Source organism: Xenopus laevis, chromosome 1S (assembly GCF_017654675.1).
Source record: "Xenopus laevis strain J_2021 chromosome 1S, Xenopus_laevis_v10.1, whole genome shotgun sequence".
Lineage (NCBI taxonomy): Eukaryota > Metazoa > Chordata > Amphibia > Anura > Pipidae > Xenopus > Xenopus laevis.
In genome coordinates this window covers 177560955-177571322 of record NC_054372.1, presented here as the reverse complement: position 1 = coordinate 177571322, position 10368 = coordinate 177560955, and the positions used below count along the sequence as shown (strand labels likewise).

The 10368-nt window shown below is 42.9% G+C and overlaps 1 protein-coding gene across 5 annotated transcripts in view; it reads left to right on the top strand.

Moving 5' to 3' along the window:
- Positions 1-391: 391 nt before the first annotated feature.
- The window catches only part of kif2a.S (kinesin heavy chain member 2A S homeolog), a 57759-nt gene continuing 47782 nt past the window's right edge, over positions 392-10368 (top strand). For 2 of the 5 annotated variants that reach the window (XM_018241530.2, XM_018241529.2), the window contains exons 1-2: positions 392-671; positions 9468-9562. In XM_018241530.2, coding sequence (XP_018097019.1) covers positions 611-671; positions 9468-9562 — 156 coding nt within the window. In that variant the 5' untranslated portion in view covers positions 392-610. 5 annotated transcript variants of the gene reach the window in all.

Genomic DNA, 10368 nt, shown 5'->3' with positions numbered 1-10368 from the left:
CTTGTTTCGTGCTTGTGTTGCTCCCCAGCTCCTCTCACATCTGAATGTGTCTCATCACAAGTAAAAAAGGTTGGCGAGCCCTGGCTCAGGGAGTGACACTGTCCGTCTGCCCCTACACTTCCGTCACATGACAACAACGCACCAACCCCCAGCGAGTTACTGTTGTGAATTACCACAGTTCCCTTTTGCCCCATTCCCGCCCCACCTCTAATTCTCTGCGCCAAATCTGACGTCACTTCAACCCCCCTTCGGCCTACGCGCCCAACTTACTGCGCATGTTCCTTTGGTCCAGAGACTCCAGACAGTCGGTCCGCCAACGTCACGCAGCACGCTTCCTATGACCCGCCTCTTTCAGTGACGTTCTCATCGCTGTGTGTGTGGGGCTGTCAGAGTGACTGGCAGAGGCCCCTCCTTCATTTCCTTTTCTCCGCCTCCTTCTCCTCCTGTTTCCCCGGCATCGCCTCGTCAGCTGCCCCATTTTATTTAAACAATAACTGGCTGTGCGCTTGCTCCCCCCGCCGCCTAGAGAAGGGCAGAGCGCGGAACGGGCTATTAGTGGCGGTAGGAGAGCGGGCGGCGGGGAGCAGCCACAGGAAGGGGTAAAGGAGGCATGGCCGGCTGCTTTGGCAAAATCCACATAGGGATATATGTGGAGATCAAGCGGAGCGATGGTGAGTGCACTGCTGCCCTTTCCATTCATTCATCTGTCGGCCTTTGTATTCTGCCATTTGTGTTGTATCTCCCATCAATTCCTCACAAGGGATGCCGGGAGATGTAGTGCCCAAGGTTATCTGGCTAGTGCAGTGAACATAGAGTGCCAGTCACCCGGCTAGGGGCGGAGCTTAGGCTCTTATGGCAGCCAAGGCTGGGGCAATTCACTGTGTGTCGTGGGTAGGGCGATTGTATAGAATAATATGTGTGTGTATAAGATATTCTTGTTGAACTGCAGCTCACTTGGTTAGGAGGGGGTGTGGGTGCAGTTGTGCTGCAGTGCATGTGCAGGGATGTGACAGCAGCACATTATACTGACACTTGTCTATAGAAGCACCAGGCACAGGCTTCCCAGGGATGTTCAGCTGGAGGGCCGCAGGTAGGGTTGCCAACTGGCCTGGACGGTTAAAGTGATGGCTGATCCCAATGTTATTTATGGGAAAAAAGATAAATCTATACGAAGGCCGGTATTTTTTTCCAGAAAAGGTGGCAAGCCTAGCTGCACGTAGGACCAGGCATGGGCAGCTGGAGGGTAAAGGGTTACACAGGCCTGCCCTCTCCAACAATGGATGAAATGTTGGTCTTGGGCTGGAGGGCTGCGGAGTAGCAAATGAGGATGGAGAGAAACAGAATACTAGTTACGGGCAGAGGGAATTCTGGGTAGATCCAGAGGGTGCGGGGATGATGATGATGATGATGCACCAGAAGATGTGCAGGTGCTGCAGAACAATCACAGCTTTGTCACAGGGCTCGGCTTCTGAAATCTATACCTGGGGCTTTTAACTGTCGCCCCCTCCTCCCCTCTAGAGAGAAGGATCAGTTGGACGGAGGTGTCGGCTGGGAAGCTGCTGGGTGTGTTTTGTATCACTTGTCGTAGCAACCGGCATTAGCTGAAGCCCAACTCTAGTGACACACACACACACACACACACACACACACACACACAGCAACTCTAGTGTGACACACACACACACACACAGCAACTCTAGTGACACACACACACACACAGCAACTCTAGTGACACACACACAGCAACTCTAGTGACACACACACAGCAACTCTAGTGACACACACACAGCAACTCTAGTGACACACACACAGCAACTCTAGTGACACACACACAGCAACTCTAGTGACACACACACACCAACTCTAGTGACACACACACACACACACACACACACACACAGCAACTCTAGTGACACACACACACAGCAACTCTAGTGACACACACACACAGCAACTCTAGTGACACACACACACAGCAACTCTAGTGACACACACACACACACAGCAACTCTAGTGACACACACACACAGCAACTCTAGTGACACACACACACACACACAGCAACTCTAGTGACACACACACACAGGCCGTGAGGAGTTTGTTATGCAGGGGCTCTCCGGTTACAGGGTAACACTCCTGAAATGTAAAATAAAACGTCTGACTTCATTAGCTAACGAGAATGATAATCACTGCATGGACTTTTAGTTCATAAAGAGGATAATCCGCATGAAAAATTAACTGCAAGAGTAGGGCAAAGATTTAACCGTTTTCGCTTCATTAAGCGATTGGCTCCTGAGGAGGAAGCACTTCTTTAAAGTGATCCTAAATCCCCAAATCTGTTCTGTTTGGAGGCAGCAGTTTCTCTTCTGTGTGTGGAGTTGGGCAGAGGCATATTGCCCTGGGTCAGTGATACCCAATCATTCTTGGGTGCAGATATTGGGTGCAGGTCTGGACTGAGACCCAACAGGCCACAAATAGCCACACCAGCCCACTAAATAGTGAGTGTCTATGGCATTTTACAGCAGCCCCTCTGGCATTTGCCAGAACACACAGATTGCCAGTCTGGGCCTGATTGGGTATAGTTAACCCAGTGTGGTGGGCTGCAGGGTGGATGCTTGTGCAGTAGCTGGCAGTCAGTATTGGTTGCTCTGTTTTCAGAAGAGTCTCATGGGATGGGTGGGCTGTGTGTATGTAAACACTCAGTGCCATGTTTTAGGCCCATCTGTCATTGCACATTTCCCTCATGTGGCCGAGGATTCTAACATGGAGTGTGTTGCAGGCATTCAATTCCCTGAAAAGAAACCGAGTTTGTCAGCGTTTGCATTTTTTACCCCCCCCCCACAAAAAAAATAATACATGCAGAATTATTTTCTCCATACATTGCCATTTCCCATTCCTATACATTCTAGTAAAACCGTAATGCCAAGCTGCCATCTTCCAGGTGTTGGATAGCAAGTCCCCAGAATCGGCCAGCAGCAAGGTGGCTTCTTTATGCACCCTCACTGTTTGTTTTAATATATATATTGCTTAAGAGGGAGCCTATAAATCTTTTGTTTATTTATTTTTTTGAGTGATATGGTTTTGAATATAAAACAAATCACAAACAATGTAAAAAAAAATAATATATATATATATATATATATATATATATATATATATATATATATATATATATATATAATCGATTATAAACAATGACTTGATTGTGTATAATTACTTTTTAAAACAAATATATGCATTTATGAGATTCATTTGATACCTTGAGAAAGGTCACTCAAAATTGCTAGCAGTAAAGCTTGTAGGGCACCCTTAACCATCTCTGCCCAATGCTTGATGGTTTTTGATAAAGTTATTTATTTATTTTTATTGCGCTGTTGGGCTCTTGGTTTAGTTCCAGCCACTGAGCTATGTAATTGAATGCCGTCTCCAACCTTGTAGACAGGTCTGGACTGGGAGTCAAAATAGGCCCTGGCATTTAAATTTTAAGAGGCCCAAACAGCCTCCCTCCCACCAGCCCAATAAATAGTGACAGTCTATGGCTTCATACATCAGCCCCTCTGGCATTTGCCAGAACCCACAGATTGCCAGTCCAGGCCTGCTTGTACAGGTTTCCTCAGGGTACTCCAGTTTCCTCCCACACCCCAAAACATACAGACAGGTCATTTGACTCCTGATTAATGTAACCATTTACCATGCAGTTGCGATAGGGACTTTCGATTGCAAGCTCTACATGAGCAGGTGCTGATGTGAATGATGTATAATCTCTAAAGTGCTGTGGAATATGTTGGCACTATATAAATAACAATGGCTGAGAACAAATTATAGGCCCATCTTAATCTTCCCACAGTCAGGCCTACAAACACATGAGGGGTAACTTACAGAGACCATTGATTAGTGTGAAAGTACTAAGGGACTTACCCCCGTATGTAATAAAAGGCACTAAGTTTGCCCAGGAGCTGTCATCGATAGAAACCAATAAGATGTTTGCTTTGAAACAGGTGACAAGCAAATACTACCTGCTGATTGGTCGCTATGGGTTACTGCTCTTGGGCAAATTTAGTGCCCTTTATTACAGAACCCCCTAAGTGCTCATTCTACTAGTACTTGTATTCGAGTGCTTTGCACCTAGTGATTAATTGGGTGCAGTGCTGATGGTTACATGGCAACTCAATCTGTACTGTCTTTACCCATAGGGCAGCCACAAAGTACAGGGCTTTATTCTCAACTGCGCCTGCCATTGGAGGAGGAGGAGGGTGCAGGACTTAAAACAGTTTAAGGTGCAGGATTTATAGCAGTTTAAGGTGCAGGACCCATGGCAGTTTAAGGTGCAGGATTTATGGCAGTTTAAGGTGCAGGATTTATGGCAGTTTAAGGTGCAGGACTTATGGCAGTTTAAGGTGCAGGACTTATGGCAGTTTAAGGTGCAGGACTTATGGCAGTTTAAGGTGCAGGATTTATGGCAGTTTAAGGTGCAGGACTTATGGCAGTTTAAGGTGCAGGACTTATGGCAGTTTAAGGTGCAGGACTTATGGCAGTTTAAGGTGCAGGACTTATGGCAGTTTTAGGTGCAGGACCCATGGCAGTTTAAGGTGCAGGACTTATGGCAGTTTAAGGTGCAGGACTTATGGCAGTTTAAGGTGCAGGACTTATGGCAGTTTAAGGTGCAGGACTTATGGCAGTTTAAGGTGCAGGACTTATGGCAGTTTAAGGTGCAGGACTTATGGCAGTTTAAGGTGCAGGACTTATGGCAGTTTAAGGTGCTGGACATTGTGTTTCTTTGCTCTCTGCCGTTTGGTGATTTTGTACATTTGAAGAGTTGGACAGCAGTGACTTTTGGGATTATTTTGGCAGTTCCTTGTGTTGTACAGATTGGCCCTTTGATGCTAGAATGCTCAGCAAACATCACTTTCCAGTGAAAGCAGTGCTGTGTGTGAAGCAGGAGGCATGTCAATACATTCTGTTTTCAGACTTTACACTGCATGTCTTGCATCGTGAAGGGCTTTTTGGCTCCTTTTAGCTTGTCTCACCCTAACCAGGTTGGTTTCTCTTTAGGGTTATTCATCAAACTCTTTATCTCTACTAGGGGCCATAGAAAGTAAGTATCAGAGTTACCAGGAAGTACTGACTGTCCTTACAGAGCAGACAGAGGGGTAGGGGCAGATATCAGCAGCATGGCATCACTGCAATCAGGTGCAGTGCCTTCTGATTGGACACATTTTATATTATCCTATTGGCTGCTTTTCATGCAAGTGCCAGAATTTGTTGCTATGGTCAGATTGGGTTGGGATGACTCTTTATATGACAGCACAGCCGCCCGCAGCATGGTGTTTGCATATGTAATCACTAGAAGTAATGATTCTCTGTGCTGTAGCATCGTGCCAGGGCTGGGCAATGTGTCTGCACTACACCGGGGTTTTCTGTTATCCTGTAGGTTTACTGCAGCTTTTATTCTCTACTGTATGTATTTGATTATATGCAATCTCATGCTGTCATTGTCTGTATATCCAGCCTGGAGCATTGCTCTTACATAGCACTCCCATATTATAAAGCTTTGCTATTGGCTATCCTTTTCTATATCGTCACCAATAACTAAGCTAATTAGAGTTCATAATAAGCCTGGAAATCTCTTAATTGTTTTAGATTTGCTGCTCGTTTGTTCACATTCCGCAGCCTCATTGGCAACCATATATAGTTATATAATTGAGTGTATATTTGTATGTGTATAAATATAGAAAATAACATCCCAATAGTAAAATATAAGGGCCTTGCTTATGAGATGATGCACTGCCTGATATCCTTATTTTAGGTGTATCATTTCTTAAAATGCACCAGTTTCTATGATTAATTTTAACATGACTTGATAGTACCTTTCAAAAGTATTGAAGACCTTGACCAATGACCTAAATCTAACGAATAACAAATCCTTCGCAGTAATGTTGTTCAAAATTAGTATCATGTAAATTATTTTAAGGAAATGTGCGATTTTCATCAGTATTCACAAATTTTAAAGGAGTAGTTTGCCTTCTCAAAATGTACTCCCCATAGTGTGCTATAAATGTTTTTTCTTTTTGGAAATTCATGTTTTAAAAGCAATTCAGTTGATTTTGTCCCTATCATGTTTTCCAGTAGTGATGTGCAGGTAAACCAACAGAACTGAACTATAAGCTAAATAATTTAAAAAGCCAGAAAAACTAAAGTTAAAAAAAAAAAACATTTGGAAATTGCCTTGGAAGGTCATTGTCTGAATCATGCTAAAAGTTAAAGGTGAACCACTCCTTTAAACTGGTTTTCACCTTCCAAATTTTTTTTTTTTCATTTAGTTGTTTTCAGATACAGCAACAATAATGACTTTTCTGTTACTTTCTGTGTTTTTCAGTTTTCCTAATTATACAGTTTCAATTGAGCTGTGGGAGGAAGTCACCAACCCTGTTAACTGTTTTAAATTGATACATTTAGTGGCTACATTTATCTCTGTCCCTGCTAAGCAGGACCCCTGAGTTTCATAAAAGGCAGCTGTTTGAATTGATGCAATAGTTGCTAATATTCCACAAAATGTATCCAAAAACTGTAATAAATGTGTGGCCCTTCAAGGGTTTGTTTACCTTATAAGAGCAGAGACACACGCTGCGATTCAGGGTCGACAAATCTATTCTTCGGGGCGACTAATCTCCCCGAACTGCCTCCCCTGCCTTTTCCAAAGTCGCTCGAAGTTGCCTCACAATGAAACTTCAGACGGCTTCTTAAAACGAAACGCTCAGAGTGCCATCCCGTCTGTGATTTTCTTTCTAGCCGGCGGAAGGCAGGGGAGGCAGTTCGGGGAGATTAGTAGCCCTGAAGAAGAGGAGATTAGTTGCCAGGGCGACTAATCTCCCCGAATCGCAGCGTGTGTCTCTGCCCTAAACACTTTTTTTCAGTTTTCAGATAGTTCACCATTGTCATTACTTTCCATGTTCTATTTTTGACAGGTTTTCCAGAATTGATACAGTAAGTCTAACGTTTCTATCCCTGATGTTTCAGTCTGGCAGCTCAGTAATCCAGGTGCAGAATCTGAACCGTTATCTTTGGCTACATTAGTTGATAAATTGTTCCGCAGCATCTGTGGAATATTCGCAACTATTGTATCAATTATATAACAGGCGCCCCTAATGAAACTCAGGGATTCTGCTCAGCAGGGACAAAGATAACAAATGTATCAACTAAATGTATCAATTTAGAACAGTTACAGAGATGGCGACCTCTGCCCTCCCAGAGCTGCTTCAAAAAGACTTGCTATGAAACCATATATTAGTGATGTGAGGGCCGACCAGAAACCCTGGCGTGTTCGGGCCGGCTGCCCCATAAAGTCGACCTACCGCTTCCGGGTCTCCTCCATTTATAGATTTGTGCCTGCCCTTCTGCTTTCGTGACATCACTGCGGGGCGGGTCTTTAAATGGAGGAGCCGATCCACGTGCGGGTCTAGAAATCTGTACCTGCACATCACTACCTATAAACATCAATTTTAGAAAAAGGTTCACAAATAGAAGATAGATTTTAATTTTAAGAAGTCTATGGGGCAAATTTACTTAACTCCGAATTTGCCCCAGCGTTGCCTTCACCGCATTTTGCCAGGCGTAGATTCGCCAGGGCTGCACAAATTCACAAAGATCCGAAGTTGCGCACTAGTTACTGATCGTTTGTGAATTTGCGCTAGCGATGTTAAGATCAGCGGTTCGAAGTTACGATAGCGATCGGAAATTTGCATACGGCATGCAGTTAAAGTACAATGGCCGTATATGCAGCAGAAAACACATTACACTACACAAGGCCAGGGAACCTTAATAAATGTGTTCTAATGCCCTACACATGTGCCCACAGTATAGTTTAGGTGCCATATGTTATCAAATGTAGGGGGGAAGGAGGGTACCCTAAAAAAGAATTTCACTCTTTTTCAGCCTATCACCCTTTAAAAAGTAAGATGCCAGTGTTTTTTTGGCACTTAAAAAAAAAATTTCAACTTTTTTTGGCGCATCTCTATCTACTCTATTGCACTTCGCCTGGTCTGATGTGCGAAGTAAAGAGGTAACGTTCACAAAAATCCGCAACTTAGTGAATTAGCGTAGTTAGGTCCCTTCACCATAGCGTAACTTCGCCTGGCATGAGGGTGCGAAGTAGCACTAGAGTAGGTCCACTTCGCTAGTGAATTTACGCCAGCGCCCGTTAGTAAATCGGCGAAGAAACAAATTGATGTCACGCTGGTGAATTTTCGCTAGCGTTAGCCATTTTACCCTTTAGTAAATTTGCCCCTGTATTTCTGGTGAACTATCTGAAAACAACTGAAAAAATGTTGGAAGGTGAACACACCATTTAATACATTCATAAATGTGGTTGGGAAGTTTGGCCAATTTCATAGACAACAAACTACATATGAGGTTGTAACAATCTATCCTGAATTGTGTCTGACTGCAGATGAGGAAGATGTTGAAAGGAGCAGCAGCTCTTCATTATTGCAGTTCTGATCATTCAGGTCATTACTATTGACCTATTTGATAGGAACAATTCAATAAATCGATCCCTGTGCATGACCGGTCATATGGATATCTGTCTTTTTGGGCTGAGGCCCAGAGAATTTACCCTATGTTACGTAAGAGCTTGTAGGGCCAAGCAGCTAGTTACATTATTTTGAGACATGGTTGCCAAGTGCAGTACAAGAGAGTGCTTAATAGCACATGAGGGGGTTTGTCACCTGTTGTTAAATCTGTGCAATGTGGGGGGAAAAACATTCCATAGTATAACATTAAAGGAACAGTTCAGTGTAAAAATCAAAACTGATAAATAGACTGCTCAAAAAAAAATAAAAAAATTCTAATATAGTTAGTTAGTCAAAAATGTAATGTATAAAGGCTGGAGTGACTGGATGTCTAACATAATAGCCAGAACACTACTTCCTGCTTTTACTGCCTGGTAACCAATCAGTGGAAACCAAGAGAGCTGAAAAGCAGGAAGTAGTGTTCTGGCTATTATGTTAGACATCCAGTCCCTCCAACCTTTATACATTAAATGTTTGGCTAACTAACTATATTAGAAACATTTTATATTTTGCATAGTCTATCTATTTACCCAGTTTTGATTTTTACATTGGACTGTTCCTTTAAGATTGCCGCAAGTAAAACCTATTACACTTGGTAACCTAGCTTATTCATGGGAAATTGACTCCCTTCACACTTTCCAATGATTAAGTCAGATTGCCCCAAATAATGTGGGTTTTACTTGTGGAGATCTTAATGCTGTACTATAGAAAGTCTTTTTCAGTAGATCATTCTTCAATAGCACAAATGTAACTTTGGGTGACAAATCTTACCTAGTGCCACCACCCATGGCAGCCTATAAACATCGTTCTAGAGCTTTTCTTATCAAAGTATCCAACGTGTGCAAGCTTTTTGTTTTTTTCTTGCTTCTCACCACCATGTCTTGATTGTTTTTGTCACAGGCCGGATTCACCAAGCAATGGTAACTTCTTTAAATGAAGACTGTGAAAGCATTACAGTTGAGTGGATAGAGAATGGAGACACTAAAGGAAAAGAGGTACATTCTGGCAATGCTCTGTTTTATTGGTTTTACTTTTACTATAATTGCAACATAAACTTTAGGTTGCCCTTTTCACGTATCAGTGGCAGGTGTTGGCAAAAGCATGTTCTGCTGGGCTCAGTGTATGTTGCCAGGCCTGCTTTGAAGCATTACAAACCACTACAGGAATCTGTTATCTGCTTCACACCTTAGGTCTAATTTGTGCCTGGTCTGAACTACTTTTCATAACCCACCTCCCTATAAGCCTGTCCCTGCTTGCAATACAAATTATGCTTGTGCTGTTTCTCCTTTTGTCCCTCACAACAATATGCTGTATATATGTCAGTTGCAACATTGCTTCATTGTAATCGGCTTTGAAGAAGGAACTGCAATGTTCTGAAAGCTTGCTCTGATTATCATCTTAGTTAGCCAATAAAGGTATCACCTTTACACCACTTTTGTTATGTTTCATATCAAAAGTTCTACCCTATAAAGCATTTCTGTATGTAGTTTGTTAGTATCTAAGCAACTTTTTGTCTGGTCTGCATATTTTTTTCTCTTAGATATTCTGCCTTTTCAGACCATATTAAAGGGACAGTGGCATGGGAAGAATAATTTTTTCAAAACACATCAGTTAATTGTGCTGCTCCAGCAGACTTCTGCACTGAAATCCATTTCTCAAAAGAGCAAACAGATTTTTTTTTATATTCAATCTTGAAAATCTGAGATGGGGCTAGACATTTTGTCAATTTCCCAGCTGCCCCTGGTCATGTGACTTGTGCCTGCACTTTAGTAAAGAAATGCTTTCTGGCAGGCTGCGGTTT